Raw genomic sequence first — 27,852 nt, 5'->3', positions numbered from 1 at the left:
TGTAGTTTTCTCTTTTCCAATACTTTTATAGTTTTAGTCTTATTTTATTGTTCTGACTATAATCTTAAATATTGACTGAAAGTGGTGATAATAGCCATCCTTATATTGATCTAGTTCTTAAAGGCTTTAAATTCTTCTGTGTATTTGGTTTCCTGTCATGAGTGGTTGCTGGATTTTGTTGAGTGGTTTTCTTACAGCTATTGAAATGATTATGTAGGTTTTTTTTTTTCATTTTCGAAAGTGATAATAGTTATATTAATACGTTTATTCAATATTGAGCTCTTCATTTCCTGGCTATGTTAGTCAAAGTTCTCCAGAAAAAAAATACAATCAGTAGGATTTTATAAAGGAGATACACACATACATGTAAGATACACGCACATGCATGCACACATACACACACATATCAAAACAAGGAGGAACTAATGACAATTATAGTCCTTGACTACAGGTGCACTCCATCATGCCCGGCTAATTTCTTTTGTATTTTAGTAGAAACAGGGTTTCACTGTGTTGCCCAGGCTGGTCTTGAACTCCTGAATTCATGCAATCCACCAGCCTCGGCCTCCCAAAGTGCTAGGATTACAGGTGTGAGCCACTGCATCCGGCCTATTTCTTTTTCTTACCTAATTGCTGTCACTGGAATTTACAGTATTGTGTTGAATAGAAGTGACAAAATTGGACATTGTGTTAATGCTCATCGTAGGGGAAAAGTTTTTAGTGTTTCACCATTAAGTCGGATGGTAGCTGTGAGTTTTTCATGTATGGTCTTTATCAGATTGATAACTTTTCTGCATTAACTTTTTAAATGCTATTATTATGTTTTTCATTTCTATTTCTGTTTAGTACTTTTTCAAAAATGACTAAGCATTTGGTAAGGTTTTTGTTGTCCTACATATACTTCTCATTTCTCTTTTAAAAACATGAATTACTCTAGTTAATAGATATTTATTCAAGTAGGTGTAGGCTGTAGGTCTGATTCTGCGGTTTGTTGGTCCTGCTCCCTGTCATTCATGATGACTTGATTCCTGGTACACGTAGTGAATTTTGATTTTGAATTTATGGTCCTTGATATGTCATCCATGGGAATTCTTTCAGTTACTTGTTTGAAATACGTTCTTCAAGAAATGAGTTGCATTTGTTTCTACAAGGTACCTGTGGGCACCATCAATATAAATCACTTTAAATTAATGCTTAACCTTTTTTTAAGACTATATGGCCAGCAGATACTCTGGCACCATGGAAGTGAATTTATGGTTAACAATTCCTAGGGAATATTTTTTCCTCTGCCACTCAAAGCTTCGGGTGAGGTAGGCAAAGTGCATTCTCTGGAATGGGTATTTTCCTAGTTCACACATTGAAAGTGACACCATCACTGGATGTTAGGTTTCTCGATGTTATATTGGAGTCTCAAACTGATTTTCTGCCTTTCTTGTGGTCCCCACGTTCTTCCTATACCTTGAATTCTGTACTAGTTCAATATAGACTGTAGGTTACTGTGATTAGGTAGATACCTTCAGAATAAATTTTGAAGGTGCAGTGCTCTATTATAGAACTGTTTTTTCATCTTGTCTGACTTTGGTTTTGTCTTCCCTATTGCTGGTTAAAGCATACTCTAAATATAAATTTTTAATATATTATGGTGCATTTTGAAGTGTTCTTTACCAAGAAGGTATTCTTTGCACATCCAGTCTACTTTTAAGTTTTAAGAAGAGGACTTTTAAGGCCAGCCTTTTTAATGCATTCTTGAAAATCTGCTTTTATATAATTCCAAGTCATAGTCAATGGTATTTACATAAATTTTTCTTATCAATTTTCAAAGCTGATTACATCATACACTTTTATCCCTTTCTGTGTGGCTCTTACTAGCTCTTGTATTGGTAATTGGGATGTGATTACATGATTTACTGGTTGCCAGTGTTGTGAAGTAGTTGTTAGTATTTTGCATTTTGAAACAATAAATTCTCCTTAAAAAATACTGTACGAGCCGGGCACGGTGACTCACGCCTGTAATCCCAGGACTTTGGGAGGCCGAGGTGGGTGGATCACCTGAGGTCAGGAGTTCAAGACCAGCCTGGCCAACATGGTGAAACCCCGTATCTACTAAAAATAAAAAAGTAGCCAGGCGTGGTGGCACGAGTCTGTAGTCCCAGCTACTCAAAAGGCCGTGGTAGGAGAATTGCTTGAACCTGGGAGGCAAAGGTTGCAGTGAGCCGAGGTCATGCCACTGCACTCCAGCCTGGGCAACGGGGTGAGACTCTGTCTTAAAAAAAAAAAAACTGTACAAATCCAGAAATAGCATAGATAACACTGCACTTTTCTTTTGAAGTTGCAACTTGTGTAGGAAAGACTTTTTTTTCTTTTTTTTCTTTTTTTTTCTTTTTAAGCAGGGTCTGACTATGGCCCATGATGGAGTACAGTGGCATGACCTTGGCTTACTACAACTTCTGCAGCCTGGGCTCAAGCCATCCTCCCACCTCAACCTTCCAAGTAGCTGGGACTACAGGCACCTGCCACTGCTTCTGGCTAATTTTTGTATTTATTGTAGAGGCGGAGTTTCACCATGTTATGCAGGCTAGTAACCAACTCTTGGGCTCAAGTGATCCTCCCACTCTGGCCTACCAAAGTGCTGGGATTAAAGGTGTGAGCCACCACGTCTGGCCAAGGTTTCATATTCTTTGTCTAGAGAAAATTGCACACCCATTCAGACATTTGAGCAAACAGTTTATATTCTCCTTATTAAACTGATTCATGTAATAAATATCTTTCACTTTTTGCCATTCTTAGTTTTATAGTCCTTAATATTGGTGTGTTTAAAATTATTTTGCAGGTATTCTTTAGGTGATGCTAGAAGGCCTCTTCATGAAACAGCAGTTTTGGTAGAAGATGTGGTACACACTCAGTTAATTAATCTGGTAAGAACATATATAATTTGATTCGGTATCTCTTCTCTGCATTCTTTTAATAGGATTGTAACCCAACACTTTAAAAATATTTTATTTACAGCTGGAATTCTTTTTTGTTAGCATTATTGAAGTATAATTTATATATAACAAAATTTACTGGTTGAATGCATAATTTGCTGAGCCTCAACAATGGAATATTATAATATAAACTTATAACACAATCATGATATCGAAAATTTCCATCATCTAAAACAAACCCTTGTTCCCCTGGGCAGTCAGCAGCCGTCATCATGACAGCAAAAAGTTTTGACTCACTGAAGGCTCAGATGGTTGTTAGCATTTTGTAACAATAAATTATTTTTAAATTAAGGTATGTACATTATTTTTTAGACTATGCCATTTGACAATTCATAGACTATAGTATAGTGTAAACATAGTTTTTATATGCACTGAGTAACCTCATAATTTGACTGTATGCCTACTCTGTACTGACAAAAATTAAAAGTTAAAAAATTTAAGAAAAAATTTGACTCACTTTATTACAGTGGTCTGTAACTGAACTTACGGTATCTCTGAGGTATGCCTATACCATTAGAAGGCAGCATGAGGAATTCACTCATGTTGCCTTCTAATCCTTGCATGATTTTATTTTTACATTGAGCTCATTCATGTAGTTGTTGTTTATTCCTGTTATTTTGTGAGATGTGGATCTAGTTATATCCTTTTTCAAATGGGAACTCAGTTTTACCATCACTGTGTATTTAAAAATTTATCTTTTCCTTAGTGATTTGAAATGCCTTCTTTATGATATACTAAATTTATATATATATAGGTATCTGTTTCTCATTGTATATGCTATACTAATGGTTTAGTGTATGTATATCCTAGTATGGCATTGTTTATTACAGGTTTTATAGTGTATTTTAATGATTATTAGGGCTAAACTTGTAGTTTTTCTTTTTTTCCAGTATGTTCCCAGCTATTCATGTATATTTATTGCTCGTCATGAATATTAGTAGCAACTTGTCTAGCTAATAAAAATTTTCATTGGTATGTTTATTGAGATTACATTATTTTATAAGTTAAGGAGAACTGCATCTTTAAAATCTTGAATCATTCTATGAATAGGGGATATCTACATTTGTTTGAGACTACTTTTGTGTCTTTCAGTTGTGTTTTAATGTTTTTATTCTCTTAGCTTCACACATTTATTGTTAAGTTTGTTTTTTTAACTATTTCATCTTCATTGCTATTGTTAATGGATATTTTCTATAATTATATAATTTTATAATTATATAAAACATTCAAAAGTTTAAAGAAATGCATACATCTACAGATTCAAGATGAGCCAACTCCGTTTAGAACAAATTAAAAGAAATCCATGTTCAAACTGCTGGACAATAAGAACATAATACAAATCTTAAAGCCTAACAGGCTTATTATCATAGGGGAAGGATGATTTGAAAGACAGTGGAATTCTTATCAGAAAACAGGCAGGCTAGAATGAAATGGCACAACAGTTTTAAAGTACTGAATGTAGAATATTAGGTTGACTGTTCTTTTTCTCTATCTTTCTATAGCCTTCTCCCCTTCTGTACATGTCCTCCTGTCTTACAAGGACACCAGATATTTATTCTTTAGTGGTATTGTTATTCATATTAAATCTATGTATGTTACCATTTTTATATTACAATGTTATAACTTTTAAAGTCAAATGCTTTTAAGGAATGTAGACAAAAAGAGAAGCAGCATATGGCCTATTTTGTATTTACCCACATATCTACCATTTCCCATGCTCATTATTCCTTCTCACAGATTGTAGTTGCCATTTCAGTCTTTTCCTTCATCTTGAAGAAGCCTTGTAACTTTTTTTTTGGTACAGCTGTGCTGATGATGAAGTCTCTTACATTTCTTTCATCCGAACATATCTTTATCTTTATTCTTTAAGTATGTTCTTCCCTGCATGGAATTCTATGTTGATAATCTTTTCCTTTTAGCTCTTTGAATATTTCATTCTAATATTTTCTGACCTACATTAGTTTCTGACAAGTTAACTGTTATTCATTTGTTCCCCTGTATGTAACATGTTTTTTTCTGGCCGCTCTCAAGATTTTTTCCTTATCTTTTGCTTTGGGTAGTTTTATCTCTAGGACTGATTTTTTAAATCATTATTTTTTGTGTTGAACACTAGGTATCAATTTGTGGAAGTTTTCAGACATAAGTTTTACCATTTGACATTATTTCACAAGGCTCTCAGGGCCTTTAGTGTTTCTCTAAACTTTTTCTGCCCCTTTTTATTCTGTTGTTTTGTTTTATTTGACTTTTGTAATTCCTATTGCTTTACCTTTAAGTTTACTACTTTTTCTGCCATCTCTAATATGCTAGTCAGTGCTAGTGTTTTTTTCAGTGAAGTCCATAGTATTTTCTATTGCAGTATCTGTTTGAAAATGTATCTTAGTGGGTTATAAACCCCTTTTGAATTATGGGTACATACTTTTATATTATATTTTAAATATTTAAGTTGGAATATTATTTTATGACTGCTACACTAGTATAAACAAGAAATAGTATGTGCCTTTACTTATAATGAGAGATCCTCTTATTACAATATATGCTTACCTCTCCTTACCCATTTAATATTTGAATGATAGTTTTGATGCCTATATGTGAGATTCATCCTGTCCAGATTCCACTAAATATTCCATTGAATGATATACCTAACTAGAGGAAAACTTTGTTATGTTACCTCTACAATATCCAGGCATGTGTCAGAGTGAGTTCTTTAGAGGAAAGGAAGATTTATAGAGAACAGTTATTTTCAAAAAGTCAGTCCTTTTTTTACCGTGGAATATCATGTAGTCATGACAAATTATATGTGTGTGTTTTGTAGTCTTCATTTAAATCTGTTTGTAGTTCTTTATCCATTTTCCTATTAAGATCAGTTTTTTCCTGTAATTCTTTGAACATATTTTTTTTTTTTTTTTTTTTTTGAGACAGAATCTCACTCTGTCATCCAGGCTGGAGTGCAGAGGCATGATCTCGGCTCACTACAACCTCCACCTCCCAGGTTCAAGCAATTTCGTCAGTCTCTTGAGTAGCTGAGATTACAAGTGTGCTACCATGCCCAGCTAATTTTTTGTATTTTTAGTAGAGACAAGGTTTCACCATATTGGCCAGGCTGGCCTCGAACACCTGACCTCAGGTGATCTTTCCACCTCAGGTGATCTGTCCGCCTCAGCCTCCCAAAGTGCTGGTATTACAGGCGTAAGCCACCACGCCTGGTCAACATCTTTATAATAACTTTACTGAAGTATTTATAGTCTAAATTCAGTAACTGTACCACATTGGAAGCCATTTATTTTGACTCTGCTTTTTACTTACTAGGTGTCATTCTTTTGGTCTTTTTTTTTGCAGGTATAATAATTTTTTTTAAGTGGATATTTTATATAATACATTATTATTATTATTAATTTTTTTTTTTTTTTTTTTTGAGACGGAGTCTCGCTCTGTCGCCCAGGCTGGAGTGCAGTGGCCGGATCTCAGCTCACTGCAAGCTCCGCCTCCCGGGTTTACGCCATTCTCCTGCCTCAGCCTCCCGATTAGCTGGTACTACAGGCGCCCGCCACCACGCCCGGCTAGTTTTTTGTATTTTCTTTTTAGTAGAGACAGGGTTTCACTGTGTTAGCCAGGATGGTCTCAACCTCCTGACCTCGTGATCCGCCCGTCTCGGCCTACCAAAGTGCTGGGATTACAGGCTTGAGCCACCGCGACCGGCCTATAATACATTATTGTGACTCTTCTGAAGACTTTTTGTTGGTTTTGTTGTAGCTGGCAGGTAACATGCCTGGACATAAAATGTTCTCTCTCCCATATTGTAGACAGCGACTCACCTGTCTCCTTAATTCTTGTCGCTTTCTGCTGCTGTTTTTTATTTTTCCCCTTTTGTCTCCTTAAACTTGTACGTTTTCCTCTTTTGTCTCTCTCTTAAACTTGTACATTTGAACTCTTGAGAAGAAAGGGAAAAATAATAGGCAAATTGTTTTTTAAGTGTTGATACTCCCTTAGTGTAGAATATTATGTAACCAGTATACATTATATTTGTTAGTTTTTTATAATATTAAATTTTTTGTTGAAATTACATAGAACAAAATCTATGTTTTGTTTTCTTTTTTCAGTTCTTTATGTTTTGTCAAATATGCAGTCTTATAACCACAACTAAAATTGATTCAGAACAGTTCCAGCATTCCCCCCAAAATTCTCTCATTCTACCCATTGTCAAACTTTTCTACCCCAACCCTCTGCCACCATGAGGTCTCCATTGTTTGTCACGGAAGAAGACTTCTCTTTTAATTCTTTTTGTCTATGCTTGATAAGCAGTTCCTAGATTTATACTCCCTTTGAGTTCAGTACAGGGGATATGAGTAGAAAATAAAAACTCACTGCCAGGTTTATTTTTGCTTTTATTATCATTTTTAATAGACACATAATAATTGTACCTATTTATGGGGTACAGTGTGTTGTTTTGACACATGTATACAATGTGTAATGATCATATCAGGGTATTTAGCATATTTGTTTCCTTAAACATTTAGGATTTCTTTGTATTGGGAATATTCAAAATCCACTCCTAGCTATTTGGAAATACACAATAAATTGCTGCTATTATAGTCACTATATAATGCTATAGAACACTAGAACTTATTTCTCCTATCTGTTTATCTGTGAACAACTCTTTGGCTATACCTTGCTCGCCACCTCACCTCTAGAAACTACTATTCTACTCTCTACTATTATGAGATCAACTTTGTTCTTGTTGTTGTTGTTGTTGTTTTGGAGATGGAGTTTCGCTCTTGTTGCCCAGGCTGGAGTGCAATGGCACAATCTTGGCTCACTGCAACCTCCGCCTCCCGGATTCAAGTGATTCTGCTGCCTCAGCCTCCCAAGTATCTGGGATTATAGGAATGCGCCACCACGACCAGCTAATTTTGTATTTTTAGTAGAGACAGGGTTTCTCCATGTTGGTCAGGCGGGTCTCAAACTCCCGACCTCAGATGATTTGTCCACCTCGGCCTCCCAAAGTGCTGGGATTACAGGTGTGAGCCACCATGCCTGGCCAACTTTTTTACCTTTCATATATCAGTGAGAACATGTGATATTTATCTTTCTGTGCCTGGCTTATTTCTCTTAACATAATGTCATTTAAGCTCATTTATGTTGCCACAAATGACAGAATTTCCTTCTTTTTTATGGTGAAATAGTATTTCATTGTGAATATATACCACATTCTTGATATCCATTCATCTGTTGATGGACACTTCAGTTATTTCATGTCTTGGCTATTGTGAGTATTGCTGCAATAAACATGTGATCGCAGCTATATCTTCAGCATACTGTTTTCCTTTGTATATGGACCCAGTGGTGGGATTGCTGGATCATATGATAATTCTATTTTTAGTTTTTTATTGTTTTCCATAATATACTAATTTACATTTCAATCAAAAGTGTATAAGACATTCCCTTTCTCCTCCTCATTGCTAGCATTTGGTATTATTAATTATAACATTGTTTTTGATAATAACCATTCTAATAATTAGGGTAAGGTGATTATTTCATTGTTGTTTTCATTTACATTTCCCTGATGATTAGTGACGTTTAAAGTGTTTTCATGTACCTATGGGCTATTTATGTCTCTCTCTCTTTTTTTTTTTTTTTTAAGTACAGGGTCTTGCTATGATGCCTAGACTGGTCTCAAACTCCTGGGTGCAAGCCATTTTCCCCCCTCAGCCTCATGAGTAGCTTGTATTACAGGTGTGTGTCACTCCACCCAACTGGTCTTTTGAAAGATGTTGATTCAGACCTTTTGCCTATTTTTTAAATTGGATTTTTCATTTAATTTGCTTTTAAGTTCCTTGGATATTAGTCCCTTGTCGGAAGAAATTCAAGCATTTTCTCTCTTCTTGCAGGTTGTCTTGTAACTCTTGATTTTGTGTAGAAGATTTTTAGTTTAATATAATCCCATTTGTCTATTTTTTGTTTTGTTGCCTGTACTTTTGAGGTCGATTTCATAAAATATTTTCCCAGAACAATCTCTGAAGCGTTTTCCTCTATGCTTTCTTCTAGTAACTTAATAGTTTTGGGTCTCACATTTTAAGTCTTTAATCCATTTTGAGTTGATTTTTTGAGTATGGTGAGAGATAGGGGTCTAGTTTATTTTTCTGCATATAAGCATCCAGTTCTTCCAGCATCGTTTATTGAAAAGACTCACTATTCTCGGGAATATTCTTGTCTTTATTTGTTCTGATATGTGGGAATCCCTATCAGGCTAAGCCTTTAGCCACACAATCTCAAATGGTATGTAAATGGCCCTGAGGTGTTCTTTGCACATCAAAGTTAATTTTTTTTAATTATCCTGAAAACAAAAGTGTAAATGAGGTCATGATTTCGTTTTCAGATTGCCATTTACTGTTTTGAATGGTTTTCTGCTTTAATAAATTATTAGGTATTTTTTACTTTTTTATGTTCTATTCATTTATTTAGTACACTTATTTATTGACACTACTATAGCTCTGGTTATAGTGATACAAAGATGAATAAGAGTTTACAGGCCGGGCGCGGTGGCTCAAGCCTGTAATCCCAGCACTTTGGGAGGCCGAGACGGGCGGATCACGAGGTCAGGAGATCGAGACCATCCTGGCTAACACGGTGAAACCCCGTCTCCACTAAAAAATACAAAAAATTAGCCGGGCGAAGTGGTGGGCGCCTGTAGTCCCAGCTACTCGGGAGGCTGAGGCAGGAGAATGGCGTGAACCCGGGAGGCGGAGCTTGCAGTGAGCTGAGATCCGGCCACTGCACTCCAGCCTGGGCGACAGAGCGAGTCTCAGGGAAAAAAAAAAAAAAAAGAGTTTACAGTTTTGTCAGGTACATAAACACATAGAAGGTAATTTTAAAACATTATGGTAAGTGGTAATGCTGATATCCAGAGTGAGTTGAGGGTTTTAAGAAGAGTTACCTATCCTAGGTTGGAATTCTTCATGTATTTGTATATTCATGTCTCTAATAAATGATAAATCTTTCATAGGATTCAACATGTATTTATTGAGTTGAATTGAGGGAAGTAAGCATCGGAATAGAGGTTATAAACTGTTGACCCAAAATGTGACATAGAAAACATGTTTTATTCCATTTGCAGTATGAGGTTTTTTTGGAAGGAAAACATATTTATTCCAAGATTCATTGATTGGAATTTTTAAGTGTTCTTTCTTCCATAGAGCCCCAGAGTGTTGATAGTGTGCTAGGGTTTCCTATGTTTTCCCATCCTCTGAGGGTCATGAGATAGATAGTGGATTAATCCTGGAGTCCTCATGAAAGGAAGGGGTGGTCCCATTGGGGTGAATATATGTGGCCTAAATCCTAGGGTTGGGGGTGTAGAAGACTAGGGGCTGGTGGCTGGGCAGTGTTCACCACAGCTGGAGGACCATATTGGGGCAGGTTGAAGCAGTTGGCAGACGCATCTTCTGCTGCTGTAGGAAGAGGAAGAGCTCATGGCAGTGCTGGAATAGGCTGTAGCTGGATCCCAGAGTCTGCCATCTGTTCTGTTTTTCTTTTCCTCTGGATCCTTGGGATCTTCCCCATTTTATGTTGAGTCTACAACCATTGACAATCAACTTATTAAAGGACTTCTCAGCAGCCACTTCTGCAGACTGCCCTGTGGAAACTTGGATGAAAGCACACTGCTCTCTCTGAACAATAGTAATCATCTGCATCTCTCCAAACTGGTAGTGATGATGTCTTAGATCTGTCTCAGAAATGGTATTACCCAGACTACCAATATATAGTGAGGATATCCTTGTCCTCTGATGGGTCCAGATGGGGCATGGTTGAAGCCTACTTTAGATGCTTATCTGTTTCTGGATCATTGATTCCATAATATTTGTTTGTAATATTCTGATCGGCAAGGGGATCATCTGGATCTATAGGCTTCTTATGTCTGCATGGACATTCCTCTCCTCTCTTACACTCTTCTTTCACCCAGAAGGAGCAAAGGTGGGGCTTACTCCTTTGGTAGGAGGGTGTGGTCCAAGCTGGATTGAGTAGCATGTCACTGGTCAGTGTGGCTTTTTCCCCAGCAGGCAAACTGGCCATGTTCCATCAGAGCTAGAAATCCCTGTTTCTCATATTCTACATGTAGAACTCTTTTTTGACATCTGACTTTGGCAGCTCACCTTCAGAAGACAATTCTGCATCATTAACCTGGATGGGCAGTCTGTGCTTTAGGTCTTAAGATTTATGCCTAACAGACATGCTTCAGTTTATTGCAGGTTTGGCACACTTCTGCCTTCTTGAAATGCTGTGGACCCCAGGGCACAAGCAAAACACTGAATGACCTGGCACAAATTTTGCGTTCCTTCCTGCTTTTTTCTTTGGCTATTTAATATGTATAGATTTCTGCAAGACATTCCTGGCACAGAACAAGAAAGTCCGCCCCCTCCCAGTTCTGCTTGTTGTAAGCTTGGGAACCCAGAGAGATCACCATCTTTAGAGCATCTGGAGGCAGTGGTAGCTATTGAGGTGGAAGAGAGGACTGCCACAATCCTATCAGACCCAGCCCCAAATTTCATGATTTTTCTGCAAGAATAATAAAATGGATGACCTTGCAGTCCAGTTTTTTCATAAGTGTCTTTATCCAGTATGAAATTAATTTCCCTGTTAATGATAGGTCTTTCTAAGAAGGGAGTGAGTTTGGAGAGAAGAAGATACAAGGGGAGACTTTCATTTTATAAAAACCTGTATGTCTTTTTATACAGTATATATATTTTTATCATTAGAGATAGAAGAAACATGAGTGTTGGTACTATTGTGTAGAAGAACAGCAGTATTACCTTCATCAATATTTGCATTTGCATAGCAGGAACCTTTGGGGACCCATTGTGGCTATAGTCACTTGTAATTGTGACAGTGGATCTCTTTGAGACATCGGTGGCATGACTTTGTGTGGCCACAGTTGAATTTCTCACAAATCAGCAAGTGGCTGGGAGCCTCTCACAGCCTGCATAGGGCTCCCTTGTGCCGGCCCTTCTTAAGCTAGGTGGGATGCCCCCCTTTATCACACCTCTTTCTTCTGCTTTTGCTTCTGTGGCAGCTCAAGAAATTGTGAGCCATCATCACTTCTCCTGGAGGGCATGGACTTCTCTCTCTCAGAGTTTCTGGGAAGCCAGAAAACCTGCGGCTGGGCTTGACACTTGTGTCCTGTAGCAAACTTCCTGACTAAAGCGGTGGCTTTCAATTAGCATGGTCCATGAAACACCAGTATTCAAAAGAATGTTCAGGGATACCTCTTATTTGAGGAAGAGAAGAAAGTGGGGTTTTGAGATCCCGGCCCCAAATTCAACCTGAATAGTTCCTGTTTGATCATTTGTGTATTGTATATTTCTGTCAGTCAAAAATTTTTGAAGTCCATCTTTGATCAGTATTATCTTTTCATCATTTCACTATGTATAGGATAACAAGTTCCACAAGATTGATGCCGGATATATATTATACTACACTCTTTTTGTCCTACAGCATTTTTTTTCAGGATCAGTTATGTCAGTCCTTTTGGCTCCTCAAAATTTTGTTTTGAGACTATGGATAAATATATTTCTAGCTGTTATCTCCTGATATATATCAGAATAGAATATAGCGCCTCAAAGTAGGTACAGCTGTGTTTTTGACAAGGCTTATTATGATACACTTTCATTAAAAAAAAATACCTCCCTTAGTCAATACAGATTTTTATTGAATATCTAGTGTTGATATTTTGTTGAATATCAACTGCCAATGATAATGGACATGTTTTAGATCATTTTGGCAGTAGGTACATATTATTTCATTGGGGAATACTACAGTAAGACTGGCAAAAACTACATTTAGAAGTTTTTACTTAAATCATTTGTTTTGTCTCCTCTTTCTTTGACCTGTTGTTCCCATGTGGAATCTATATCCTCTCATCTGACCCGTAATTCTCATCCAGTGCTTCACCTAGGCCTGTGCTTCATTTTAAGTAATTTCACCTTCTTCCACTCTTTTCCACTTGTTAAGTTGTGGATGGCTTAGGCCTGAATTGACTGTTCTTCCCTGAAGTTTTGCACATAGATTATAAAGTATGTTAAATAATGAAAATATGTCATCTAAAATCTATATAATGCTTTCAGTTTTACTACAGAAACAAGTTAGAACAATAAAGTTATAGAATTTTAAAGTTGAATTACACTTGAGAAATTATTTAAACCAACCCTTGTATAAGTTTGAGCCAAATGAAATTGACATTTTTACAGGCTATAAATGATTGAATATTGGTGATTTGATATGATTCAATGCAATATAAATTAGAAATTTTCACTAGAGAAAGGTTTCAAACTCTTAGTTTTCTTATTTTGTTATGTTGCAATGCTAATTATTTTTTACTGTAGTTACAAAGCATCAGAAAGATTTTATATATATGTTTTTTATATATATATGTATATATTTGAAGGACTTAATGAGATTCCTGGAACATTAAGAGCATCCCTTCTCTAGGTTACTAGTAACAGTAGTAATAGTTGCTATTGTTATTAATAATGGGGCTATTTCATGGCATGATTGAGATGAGAAATTGATTAGAAAAATTTCCAAGAATTTCACATTTACCAGAGAGATGCAAACATTTTCATATCCTAAGCTTCCTTATCCCTCACTTTCCAGGTTGAGTTAAATCACATTTGAAGTAAATAGAGATTTCTGCCAAGTGCAAATTATGTTTGAGTTGGTATTATGATGCTGTCCATATCTCCTTCAAGTTCAAAAAGTAATGATTTCAGATGGCTGTATGGCTGCTTTCATTTCTCTGTTCATTCAAAGTTAAATATCGAAAGAATCGCTACATTTTATGCATAGAATATAATTATCTACCATTCCACTTAAAAGTCATATTAGAGTTTCACTATATGAATCTACCAGTCACTGGTAAGCTGTTCAGTTGATTACACTAGTTTTCACATCAGAACCAATTTCTCATGTTTAGCTAATTCTCCTTAATGATGAAAAGTAATAAAGAACAAATTTGTGTATGTGAAGAGTTATGGCTTAGTCTCCCATGTAGATTAAAATACACTGAATTCACCCCTCCCTCCTGTAATTTCCCTGGTAGAAGCAGTTGATGCAAAGCTCTGTTCTGTCCTCATCACCAGTTCTGTGAGGCTGTCACTTATGCCACCTCAGTAATGTTTTATGGGTGTGTTTTAAAATAGTAATAAAGTTTCCTATGTAGAACTTCAATTATGAGGGTTATCAAAATAGGACAAACTAATATAATTTGTGATTGCATAAAATAAAGGAAGCAGGGGTACCATGGGGACCTAATGAATCATAGGATGGAAACAGTTTCTTGCTAACTAAACATTCATACTTTGTACTAAGCCAGAGCATGTATATGTAGTTCAGCAAACCGGAACACACTCTGTGTTTACATGAATGGGATAGGAAGTAGTCCACAAATACCATCTGGGAAAAAATTCTTGGCCTTTCTATCTGGTACTGTGGAGTAAATTAAGCACATGTTTAGAATAAACAGACTAAAAACACACCTGCTTTGGGGAAAACACACACGTATGGTCACATCCGCGTACAGAGTGGTTCAAACTAGAACATTTTGTGTTGGTAAAATCTGATTACTTTTCTTCATTTTTACTTCTTATGAATAAGTATTATGGAAAATTTCCTGATTATTTCTGTATAGCACTACTTGTTTGTAATTGCTCCTAATATCTTCTACTTAAATTAGTCTTATTTTCTCTTATATGTTACTACCTTATACATCAATAAATACGCTTGTCTTTTTAAAAAAATAATAAGTAACTATTGAATGATAGTTTTTAAAATGGGCATATTCTGTGTAGAATGCCTCTTATGCTATGTTTTCCCTACCAGTTGCCATGGAGAGTTTGCTAAAGGCATGACACAGAAGACCAACCGGGAAGGAATTCCCAGTCTTTTCTCCCACTCTTAACATATTTTTTTCCCACGGTAGTGTATCCCACTAACCAATTCATTTTGAAAAGCAGTCTTTACTTCAGTGTCACAGAATTTCGGAGCATAAATTGTTTTCACTTCCAGTAAATTACAAGTATTGTCTTATGTTACTTGATTTTCTTAGCATAGATGTAAAATAGCATCTTCTCACCTTTCCATTTGTGTTTCTTTTCTTGCATCAGGCTTTCCTCCCTAAAGGTTCTTCCTTTTTTTTCCCCACTGGTCTGCTAGACTCCTATCCCTTGACTTAAGCTAAGTTCTAGCCACTTGTATCTTGTGCTGTGCTTGGATTTTTAATCTGTGCTGAATGTTTCAGTTCAGGCTAAAATTTCTCATAAATGCTTAGGTTCCAAGTATTTCAGATTTACCAGAGAGATGCAAACTTTTATAAAACTCCCACTCTCCAGATTGAATTGCATGTCTTAATTGTGATAGGCGGAGATTTGTGCCAACTTGAAATTGTGTGACTGAGTCTATATTATGCTCTTGATAGTATCCAATTTTAAATGAAGTTCAAAAACTGTCATGATTTCTGATGACTGTGTGGCTGCTTTCGCTACTCTATTAAATATGTGTAGAATATAATTTGTTTTATGCATAGAACATAATTATCTAACCTTCCATTTGAAAATCATATTAGATTTTTTTCTGTGTGAATCTACCCGACAACTAGTAAGCCATTCAGTCTGTTGAACTATGCTTTCATATGTGAATCTATTCTCTGGATTATTTTTGAGATTATTAATAATCTTGAATTACAAAAAGTAATGAAGAATAAACATATCTGAGGAGAGTAACTGTTCAGTCTCCCATCTTGATTAGCATGCATCAAGTTCTCTCTCTCTCTCTTTCTTTGTTCTTACTTTTTGTGCTTTTTGATTTGGCAGATGTTTTCCAAGTATTCTATTCTCATTTATCAGTTTTTCTTTTCTCCTCTGTATCTGAACTAAGAGATTGTTTAAAACTTCCACTTTCCAGTTCTTTTTCCAAGATCTTTGAATGTCTTTTCTTTATCCATAACTCCACATCTTCTTTCCCCATTGCTGCCGTTAGTCTTGATTAGTGTTAAGTTTCTGCCGAAAAGAAGAAAATAACAGTTAGTAAATATCTATGTGTGAGGCCATCTTCTAAAGAGTTTGCTTATATTATTTTATTGTATATATAGGCCATTTTCCAGGTTTTAAATAAAAACATTTCTATATAGCTTTTTAACTTATGAAATTTTAACCTAGCTTGGCTTATCCTATTTTTTATAAAAATATAATTAGCACTTTTATTTATTTCTCAGATCTCAGTATTATATATTTTTCTACCCTTGAAGAACATATAATTATTTTGTAAAATATATATTTTTATCCCTTTAGATTCTGATATGAACTCTTCACATCCATTGTGATGTTTTATTAGGGGTGTTATTTTACTACACTGTGTTAGGGAACAAATTATTTATGCTGATAATTTCAATTCTAGTCATTCTCACATCTCTGAGTGAATTTATAAATCACATTCTTAGTTTCCCAAGCATATGTTAACTGTCCTCAGAGACTTCTCTACTAGTTGTTATGAAACTCTAAATATATATATAAAATCTGAAATTCAAAAGGTATTTATATCTGAAGCACTAGAATAAAATTGACTTCAATTTTTTGTTTTGTTTTGTTTTGAGATGAAGTCTCACTCTTGTTCCCCAGGCTGGAGTGCAATGGCACGATCTCAGCTCAATGGAACCTCCACCTCCCAGTTTCACGTAATTCTCCTGCCTCGGCCCCCCGAGTAGCTGGGATTACAGGTATCTACCAGCACGCCTGGCTAGTTTTTGTGTTTTTAATAGAGACAGGGTTTCACCATGTTGGCCAGGCTGGTCTAGAGCTCCTGACCTCAGGTGATCCACCCGCCTCGGCTTCCCAAAGTGCTGGGATGACAGGCGTGAGCCACCGCACCTGGCCAACTTCAAATTTTGTAATCAAATGGAAAGAGAAAGTCTATTAAATAAATATGTCAATTAGAAAGGCTTAAGAAAACATCTTCAGGATGTTTTAAGACTAACTTTGAAAATGATGTTTATCAGTAAAATTTTTACTAACTTTGCACTTCTAATTCAACTAAGAATATGACATTAAGTAATAAACATCAGCACAAATACTGTAAAAATCATGCTCAGTATCCTGAATGTATTTAAGACTTTCTTTATGTGTTTTTTGGGTTTTTTTGCAGTAGAATAGGAGGAAAATGGAATGGGAAAGGCCAAGGCAATTAATCAGGCAGATGCTGATAAGAAACAGCAAGAAGTTGTGACAGTGTAGAGCCGAGATAAAATAATTGCTAAAAACACAAATACACACAATTATAGGTTATCTCATTGTTTTACAAGTAAAACATAATGTAAAGTATTGTAATGTAATGTAAAGTATTACAGAAAACATATATTAAAATATCAAAAGCCTCCTAACTTTTTGGTTGCCGAGAACGTCACTCTGTTTTATTTAGCCCAGTACGCTTACTGATATTTGTAGCCATATAAAACATAAAATGTTAAATTTATATTTTATTTATATAAAATGACCAAAAATTTTTTCTCACCAAAACTGTAATGACCAAATACTTTTAAATGACCAAAACCTTTTTCTCCCCAAAACTGTATATAAAGATTCCATAATTTAGCAAATATCCTTAAGGAATTAAGGGAAAAATGTTTTTAAACCTTTCTGTGTTTGTATCTCTTTGGCAGAGTGGCATCACTTATAAGAAACATTTCACTAACTACTTCCAGTAAACCTGGAGAGTTAGAAGATACTCTCTTCACTTTATAGGTTTAGAAACTGAAGAACAGAAAGATTAAGCAACTTGCCCGCAGTCACATAGCTTATAAGCAGTAGATATGGAATTCAAACCATTTCTTCTCTAGACAGTTTGGGGATTTCCTTAGTAGAGAAAATATGCTGGTTTTTTAGTGGATACTTACCTTACTGAATTTACTGTATGTCTGTAAGGTCCTTTCTAATTCTGAGTATTCTGTGGTTCTCTGCAGTAAAAAGAATATTGTTTTCAGAGTAGTATTTACATTTTGCAAAGAGTTAGTGAAGAGTGGTTGAAAAAGAAGTGATTGAAAACGAGAAGTGCCACGAAAGGTAAAGCACAGTCTTCTTTTGGTATGGAAAATACAAATTCAGTTTCAAGTATATGATAAATATTTATCATATTTGAAGTTTGCAGAGAAAAAGAATAGCATTCTTTAACATGAGAAATGGTGTTAATGGCCAACAAAACATAATGTAGGCATAAGTTATAATTTCATAACATTAAAATAGGAATCATTTGATAGACCACTGGACAAAGGTAATTCAATATATAAGAAAGAAGGAATTTAAACATACTTGAAAAGGATATTTAAAATATTGTGAACTTTCCAGAAATCAACCATATTATTGCTTGCTTTGGTATTAAACTTTAAGAAGAGGAATTTTAGTAGAATCTTTTTCCTTGAGCACTGAAGTTTCTCTTTATAGACTGTTTTTATTAAGAAGATCAATAGACTTAATGTAAGATTTGATGATAATACAAGAAGTAAAATAACTGTATTCCTAATAAAATGTTTATGGTTCACATATACTTAAAAGAATAATAGTTTTTTTCATTAGTTAACTTTTACTCCCATCATAAAAGTCTCAGCTTTATCCTTTTCAATTATTTTGTCTATGGCAGACTTTAAAAATCAAATACTGCCCTTTTTTCTAAATACGCAAGCAGTTTATTTCACTGATAAGAATAAAGTTTCAATGAGTACATTAAATTTAGTAGGAACTCAATATTTTTTAATTTGTTTTTTTCGTTAAAAGCAAAAGTATTAATACTCTTTTTCTAAATAACTTTGGTATTTTCTACTCATGGTGGATAAAAAAGTCCCTGCATTTTCATAAAAATCAGAGATCAGGTGGGGATATTTTCAAATGCCTCTTGTGAGAATAAAGAAAATACTGGAATTCAGTTTCCCATTTCTAACATATTTAATTTATTTGTCCTCTTTTATGTTAGTCAGGAAATGAAAGTTTTTTATAAGACAGGAAGGAAGTTATTTATCTATGTCAGTATTAAAGACCTAATGGCTGTTCTCCAAAAGAGAGAATGGTAATTAATAAATTATCCTTTTATTTACACTGAGTTTCAAAACCAATTGCTTCTTTGTTTTCGTAAGTATAATATTTTTGTGTGAATAATAAGTTACATAGTAATGATTAATGGCTAACCCCCTGTTTGGATTTCAGAATGGATGTGAATGATGTTGTCAGAAGTGGAATGCCTATTTTAAAATGTCAGCTATATTGCAGAGCTTTTGCATTTTATGCCAAGAACCAAATTCAGCTATTGGTTTATATGATATCACCTCTGATCAAGGCATATGGGTTTCCATTTGTAGTATGATCTATGTTTCTTAATTGTATGATGGAGAAAGGTGATGAAAAAGACACTTGGGACCAGATTTTCAAGGTCATTGAATTTCAAACTGAGTAATTTGTATGTAATTCTGTAGACAGCTGGGGACAATTAAAAATTTTAGCAAGTGGCATAGTAAGTAAAGTGGATAGAATAACCTGGCTATTTTATATCGAACTGTGAAAGACTCAAGATGCTGCTTCTGGAGAGGTCCGTTATAAGGAGGATATTGCAGTATTTAGGCAAAAGATGTTACTAGCTCTAAGTTGCACGGTTACAGATTCTGAACTAACACATCCTAGATTTAAAAAAAATGTAGAGCTGCAATATGCAAGATTTCATGGGTTCAGGAATTCAGAGCCAGGAAGGTTAAATAAAAGATAAGGGAGAGCAAGTCAGAGATATTTCCTAAGCAATTGGGAGAATGACAGATTTGTGAATTGAAATAGGTCAGAAAGGACAGATTTGGGAGAGAAATGATGGTTTTAGAAATGAATTTGAAAATCTGATGAGAGATGCAGAAGAAGGGTTTTAGAATAAGGGGAATGGCATTTCAGGGAGATACTGTGTTTGCCTGCAAAGAGGCCTGGTTACAAGTGAAATGGGTTACACCACCCAAGAGGATATTGAGGAATCCTGGGAAGAGAAAAATTGAGTCCTGATTATAAAAGGGAAGAACATCACTGAAATAAGAAATGTAGCATATAGATTGAAATTTAATTTTATTAGAATGATACAAAACTGCTGTTTTTGGAATTCTTACACATAATGCTTTGAAATTAATGGGATGTTTTTAAAAACCTATATATTTTTACTTTTGTTTTAAGGTGAACTAAAGGAAAATGTTATAGGCTACTCTTGGCAAGCATTTTGCCATAAAATCTTTCTGATATGGATAAACAACAAGCTAAATTGTGTCTACTTGCTACTATATTTTCCATTCATATGATATTTTGAGGTCCATGTCTCAATATACTCAATTCTACTTTCCTTTGGATGAATACAGCTTACTCTGGTAAAGAAAGAAACCAAATTTACAAAGTTAGTGTAATTGTTATATATTCTTTTGTTTTAGCTTCAACTCCTTATACTTATACCTGTAAACAATAGTTCAGTCTGGGTATAAATTAAATTCTGTATCACAGAGAATAAATGAATTTAAAATCATTTAACAATCAAATCCACCATGACAGCTGTCAGTATTTATCTGAGTGAGAAACTGATGGAGATACTGAGTTGTTAGTACATTTATTTGTACTAACTTGGTATATTCTCATTTGCTAATCACTGTTCTAGATGTGACTCCGCTGATTACTTTTGCAAAACCCACAGGATTTGTGAGCCATGAGTTGGTAAATGCTTGTAGACTGGAATCTTTTTGGAGACAAACATGGCTGGATTTGAATCTTGGCTTCATAACTTGCTAGTTATATAGTGTTGAGCATATTCCTTAATCCAAGTCCTCATTTAGTCATCTCTTGGAATTTACCTACATCATAGGCATTATATAAGATAATGTATGTAAATGACCTAACACTGGTCCACATTATTTGCCAGTGGGAACAGGATTAATGGCAGCCAAAAATTTTGTTGACATTTGGTATAACAAAGTGTCAAAGGCAAAGACACTAAGAGACAGAAAGAGAGCTTGAAGATTCATAGCATGCAGTGGTTTCTGAGGCCACTTTTCTGCTTTAGAATGTCACACCATACACAATTTTGTCACTATTTATCCTTCCTCTACTTTTTATTGCCAATCTTCTTAGATACCTTAACATTCTTAAAAACCAGTTGAGATAATTTATTATACATGAGTTTCCCTGTTCCTTCCTTGTCAGTTCCCACCTGATTTTATGTCCCTGAGAAGAAACCTGCAGACACAGAGTGATCTAAATTTAATTCATTTCAATCCTGGAGACTTAGGAAGCTTTTCCATGAATTTTATGCCTTCTCATTTTATCTCTGTAATTGGGTAGAACTTAACTATCATTGAAATAAGAGCATTGACTAAACGCACTTATTTTTATCTAGCAAATCCTTGAATATTCTCCTAAATGATCTTAAAGTCCTAAGACAGTGTATTTTAGTGGAAACTTCTATGTTTTGTTTTGTTCCTTTTTCAAACTTGATGGTTTTAAGAATATTGTATGAAGAAGTTTCCCAGCATTCTTGAAAATTACATGATTTCCTAAGTACATAGTAATGTGGAGTTTGAGGGAGGTGAAACAGATAAATGGATAAATACGTAGGTGAAAGAGAGAGCGCAAGCCCCCAAAATGGACCAATGTGCTAAAATGAGTATAGATTTTTAAAATTATTATTATTAGGTGTAAATTAAGTAATACTATGTATCTGTAAATTGTTTGTGAAGTGCCTCTTTGTAAAACTAGGGACACCGTTTTGATGTTGACATTTCCTTTTATTATTATTGCTAATAACAATCTTTTTAAAACTTGTGTTTTAAAAGCATTTACCCTCAAAATCTGTGGAGAAAACTCCTTATCTGAAATATTGGTAAAGTTATTAGATGTTATTTTTAATATAAATATTAGCATTTATATTTTAGAAAATTTCTAGGTACTAAAATTTTGAGAGGAGCAATTTTACTTCCCAAGTTCATGTGCCCTTTTCTTGTGAATTGACCCATTAAGCATCTTAACTTTTGATAACTTGAAATTTATGTGAGAAACTTCTGTTTAGTGTAAAGCTTCAAATTCAGTATCATTTATTAATCATCCACATTATTATTTTGAAAAATAACCAACAAAAATAATGCAGTATAATAGTTCTACACTTTAACATTTCAAAATTCCTAAAAGTAGAACTTTCTCCAAATATATATTCTTAAAAGTAAAAATTTGCTATGCTTTGTGTAACCGAGGTTACAAAGGACTTGTAACTTCTAATAATTAGCTCAATCTGACTTTAAATTCATGATGGTTTTGGAACAGGAATTTTTGTTTCAAAGAAAGATTGGCTTGTTAACTGAATTATGTAATTATAAGTAAACGTGGTCACAGCTGCTTTTGATTTTATTGTTATACACCTGATTGGAAACAACAGGTTTTTAAAAATATTTTTCCGTTTCTTACACTGACACCTAGTGTTCACTATTACTGATATATTAAATATTAAATTTTATTTATTAATAATTATGGAAATAGATTTACATTCAATGTATTTTAGCCATGTACCTATTCACAGATAAATAACTCTCATTTTCAATACCAGTGATGCACAGTTTTTCTGGTTACTTATGTGACGTCATTATGAACCAGTTGCTGAGGCCATTTTGAATGCAGCAGAACTCTTAAGAAGCCTAGAGTTGTAGAGATGGAAGAATTGCTGGAGGGAGATTTTAAAACCAAGATTCTTAAAATCCCAGTGCTTTGTTATGTACATAACTACTTCAAGCCATGAGTCCAAGTGGCTGATTTAGTTTATGTCTGCTTGGTCTGTGTGTCATAGAACAAAATCACATTTAGTCATGCAAGTATTATAAATTTAAAATTCTTGGTTGACCAGGAATGGAGCATGTTTGAATTATTTCTAATTTTCGAAAAGGGAGACTTGGCAATATTATATGTTTACCATTTCCTATGAGTTCCTAAGGATGATTTTAATGCCCCAGTTTTCCTAGTAATAAAGCTTAAAGGTATAGATTAATATCTGATTTTACAAATTAAATGAAACTGTATATATAATTCAGAGAAAATTTATTTGTGCAGTAAGCGTTTGGCACATCAGAAATAAAGTTGGCCAATAAAGATAATGAAATTGTTTCATTTTATTTTTTGTATCTCTCATTAAAATGGGGAATGATATTATTAATAAGATGAAAATCTGTAGCTAAGATTGAGCATTTAATTTATGCTTAACTTTACAAAGTCAGGAACAGAAACTATGTTTCAAGTAATTTCTAATAGAACTGCAACCTTCAGTGTTTGACTATCCAAATGTAATTTTCAGAGAAGTATGTTTCTCATACCTAAAGAGCAAACATTTTAAATATTGGAAAATCATAATTGACTTGTTTTCAATAATAGTTATGATGTTTTTAATGTCCTTTGGTTTTTTTATTTCTATCTAATAAGCTGTTGTTTTATAATTCATGTAATATCTTTTCCCCAGACAAGCAAAAATTATCATTCTTCTTTTGATCCATTCATCAACTATTTATTAATCATCTAGTATTCGACTGAATCTCATTCAGGAGATAAATTGCCAAATGAAGTTGTCATTCATGTTGTCTTAATTAACAGAAAAGATAAGAATATATGAATGTGGAAAAAATATAAAAGCAAGAGATAAGTAGAAAGGAATTTTGATTACAGTGTTAAATACTTTCTGCTACATTTCTCATAATCAGGTTTTTGGGTGGATTTCCATAATTTCTGAATAATTTTTTCCAGAATCATCAAGTTCATTCTAAAATTAACCAAGTTCTTAGAAATGAGGTACCAAATATGTTCAGTTATGTCTCTAGAACAGGTGATACGAAAGGTTTGAAAGGAACTTTGTCAGATGTAAAAAAAGGAGAAACGAAATAGGTAGTATGGAGTATGTAGTGTTTCCTTGGCTTTAAATGGGTTGAAACCTATCATTTGAGAATATCACACATGTTTATGTTGAATAAAAATTCCAGCAATAGCAAAAGCGTATATAAATACTTTGTTTCTGGGTGCATAGAGATGCTTCAGAATATTTAATTAAATATTTAAATCTTTGTGTTGGGAGACAGGACAGAATAAAATTTCAAATCACATTTTCCCCGTGGCACTTAGTGCAAATACAGAGATGTTTGCACTGTCTTTTTTACATTTTTATTTATTTTTAATTAAGTTTTCAAAAAATTTCAACTTTTATTTCAGATTAAGGGATTTATGTGCTGGTTTGTTACATGGGTATACTGAGGTTTGGGATCTGAAGGATCCCATCATCCAGGGAGTGAGCATAGGACCCAACAGGTAGTTTTAAACCCTTGACCCCCTCCCTCCCTCTTACCTCTTGTAGTTCCTAGTGTCTGTTGTTCCTATCTTACATCACTTGTACCCAGTGTTTAGCTCCCACTAACGGGTGAAAACATGCAGTATTTGGCTTTCTGTTCCTGCATTAACTCACAGGATAATGGCCTCCAGCTACATCCATGTTTCTGCAAAGGACATGATTTCATTCTTTTTTGTGGCTGCATAGGATTTCATGGTGTATATGTAACACACTTGCTTTATCCAATGTACTGTTGATGGACACCTAGATTGATTCCATGTCTTTGCTATTGTGAATAGGGCTGTGATGAACATATGAGTGCATGTGTGGTTTTTGGTAGAATGATTTATTTTCGTTTGAGTGTATACACATTAATAGGATCCTGGGTCAGATGGTACTTCTGTTTTAAGTTCTTTGTGAGATCTCCAAACTGCTTTCCACAGTGGTTGAACTACTTTACATTCCTACCAGCAGTGTATGAAAATTTCTTTTCGTTTGCAGCCTCGCCAACATGTTATTTTGATTGGCATGAGATGGTACCTCATTGTGGTTTTGATTTGTATCTCTGTGATGATGAATGATATGGGAATTTTTTTCATATGTTTGTTGGTAGTTTGTATGTTTTCTTTTGAGAAGTGTCTGTTCATGTCCTTTGCCCACTTTTTCATGGGATCATTTGTTGCTTGCTTGTTGAATTGTTTAAATTCCTTATAGATTCTAGACATAGACCTTCGTCGCATGGATTATTTGTGAATGTTTTCTCACATTCTGCAAGTTGTCTAATGTACTCTGTCCATAGTTTCTTTTGCTGTGCAGAAGCTGTTTGATTTAATTAAGTCCCACTTGTCAATGTTTTTGTGTGTTGCACTTGCTTTTGAGGATTTAGTCATGAATTCTTTGCCAAGGTCAATGTCCAAAGTGGTGTTTCATGGATATTCTTCTAGGATTCTTACAGTTTGAGGTCTTACATTTAAATCTTTAGTCTATCTTGAGTTAATTTCTGTATATGGTGAAAGGTAGGAGTCCAGTTTCATTCTGCTGCGTGGTGCTGGGATAACTGGCTAGCTAGCTAAAGGCATCCAACAAAGGTCTATAGTTAGCCAGTTATCCCAGCACCATTTATTGAATACGAAATCCTTTCTCCATTGCTTAGTTTTGTCAACTTTGTCAAAGATCAGATGGTTTTAGATGTGTGGCTCTATTTCTGGCTTCTCTATTCTGTTTCATTAGTCTACGTGTCTGTTTTATTACTAGACCTATGGTTTTGTTTTGTTTTGTTTTGTTTTTTACTGTACCCTTATGAAGTCAGGTAATATGATGCTTCTGACTATTCTTTTTACTTAGGATTGCTCTGGGTATTCAAGCTTTTTATTGGTTCTGTAAGAATTTTAGAAGAGTTTTTTCTAATTTGTGTAAAAACAGTGTTGGTAGTTAGATAGGAATGACATTGAATCTGTACCCTGCTTTAAGCTGTATGGCCTTTTTAAGGATAATGAATCTTGGTCAGGCACGGTGGCTTATGCCTGCAATCCCAGCACTTTGGGAGGCCGAGGCCGGTGGATCACGAGGTCAAGAGTTCAAGACCAGCCTGGCCAAGATGGTGAAACCCCATCTCTACTAAAAATACAAAAATTAGCCAGGCATGGTGGCAGACACCTGTAATCCCAACTACTCAGGAGGCTGAGGCAGAGAATTGCATGAACCCAGGAAGCAGAGGTTGCAATGAGCCAAGATCGTGCCCCTACACTCCAGCCTGGGCAACAGAGTAAGACTCTGTCTAAAAAAGAAAAAAAAAAAAAAAAAAAAAAAAAAAAAAAACCAGCCCTGGCCAACATGGTGAAACCCTGTCTCTATTAAAAATACAAAAAATAGCCAGGTGTGGTGGTGGATGCCTATAATCCCAGCTACTCAGGAGGCTGAAGCAGGAGAATTGCTTGAACCTGGGAGGTGGAAGTTGCAGCGAGCTGAGATAATGCTACTGCACTCCGGCCTGGCCTACGGATCAAGACTGTCTCAAATAAAAATAATAACAATAATAGTAATAATGATTCTTTAATGTCTATGAACATGGAATGTTTTTCCATTTGTGTCATTCTGTGATTTCTTATAGCAGGGTTTTATAGTTCTCCTTGTGGAGATTTTTTACCTCCTTTGTTAGATGTATTCCTAGATATTTGTGTGTCTGTGACTACTGTAAATGGGATTGTGTTCTTGATTTGGGTCTCAGCTAAAATGTTATAAATGTATGGAAGTGCTACTGATTTTTGTATGTTGATTTTATATCCTGAAACTTTACTAAAGTCATTTATCATTTCTAGGAACCTTCTGGTCAAGTCTTTAGGGTTTTCTAGGTGTGGAATCCTATTGTCCCTGAAGAGAGATAATTTAACTTATTATTTTTCTATTTGGGTGCCTTTTATTTCTCTCTCTCGCCTGATTGCTCCGTTAGAACTTCCAGTACTATGTTGCGTAGGAGTGGTCAAAGTGAGCCTCCATATTTTGTTCCTATTCTTAACAAGAATGCTTCTAAGCTTTCGCCTTTTTACTATGATGTTGGTAGTATGATATGATAGTATGTCCTTTGATGCCTAGTTTCTTGAGGATTTTTATCATGAAAGAATGTTGGATTTTACTGAGAGCTCTTTCTGTGTATATTGAGATGCTCATATTGTTTTTGTTTTTAATTCTGTTTATGTAGTGAATTACGTTTATTGACTTACAAATGTTGAACAAACCTTGTGTCTCAGGAATAAAGCCTAGTTGATCATGGTAAGTTAACTTTTTGATGTGCTGCTGGACTTGGTTTGCTAGTATTTTGTTAATGATTTTTGTGTCTACAATCATCAGAGATATTGGCCTGCAGTTTTCTTTTTGTTGTTGTGTCCTTGCCAGCTTTTGGTATCAAGAGTGATGCTAGTTTCTTAGAATGAGTTAGGGAGGAGTCCCTCTTCCTCATTTTTTTTTTTTTTGGAATAGTTTCAGTAGAATTGATATCAACTCTTTGTATGTCTGGTAGAGTTCAGCTGTTAATCCATCTGGTCTGGGGCTTTTTCTGGTTGGTAGGCTTTTCATTACTGATTTAATTTTGGAACTCAATATTGGTCTGTTCAGAGTTTCAATTTCTTCCTGATTTAATATTGCAAGGTTGTGTATTTCCAGGAATTTATCCATTTCCTCTGGATTTTCTAGTTTGTGTCAAATGCACAGATGTGGCACTTTCTTTATCTGCAAGTTGATTGGCTTTATTTAAATTGCTTATTTTATTTAGAAGCCCAAAAAAAATAAAACTAATGCATTACACTTTCATGTAACGAGTGAAAGTTCACTTGGTTTTTTTCCCCTATTTTTCCCAGGCTCAAAAATTGGCTGAAATTGCTGGGCAGGCAGTTATTTTAGAATTGTTTCTGCGTCAATGTTTTATCAGGCCCAAGAGTGAAATATTCTGCAACTACTGCAGTTTTTTTATTGCCACTCTTAAGGTAGA

The 27,852-nt window shown here is 34.8% G+C and overlaps 1 protein-coding gene and 1 pseudogene across 5 annotated transcripts in view; one reads left to right on the top strand and one right to left on the bottom strand.

Annotated features, from left to right (window-relative positions):
• SUPT3H (SPT3 homolog, SAGA and STAGA complex component) overlaps positions 1-27,852 on the top strand; it is a 552,672-nt gene that overhangs the window by 253,427 nt on the left and 271,393 nt on the right. For 4 of the 5 annotated variants that reach the window (XR_012089179.1, XR_012089180.1, XM_073006039.1 and 1 more), the window contains one exon: positions 2,831-2,915. Coding sequence is in view for 2 of the 5 variants with exons in the window: in XM_073006039.1 (XP_072862140.1) it covers positions 2,831-2,915 (85 nt within the window). In the remaining 3 variants the exon portion in view is untranslated. Of the gene's footprint in view, positions 1-2,830; positions 2,916-27,852 lie in introns of those variants that run through there. The other variant, XM_073006041.1, reaches the window with a different exon arrangement.
• On the bottom strand, positions 9,714-15,992 carry LOC119626732 (pre-mRNA-splicing factor RBM22 pseudogene; annotated as a pseudogene).

This window comes from Chlorocebus sabaeus, chromosome 17, assembly GCF_047675955.1.
Source record: "Chlorocebus sabaeus isolate Y175 chromosome 17, mChlSab1.0.hap1, whole genome shotgun sequence".
Taxonomy (NCBI): Eukaryota; Metazoa; Chordata; class Mammalia; order Primates; family Cercopithecidae; genus Chlorocebus; species Chlorocebus sabaeus.
The sequence above is the reverse complement of the archived record's forward strand: the minus strand, read 5'-3'. Positions and strand labels throughout refer to the sequence as shown.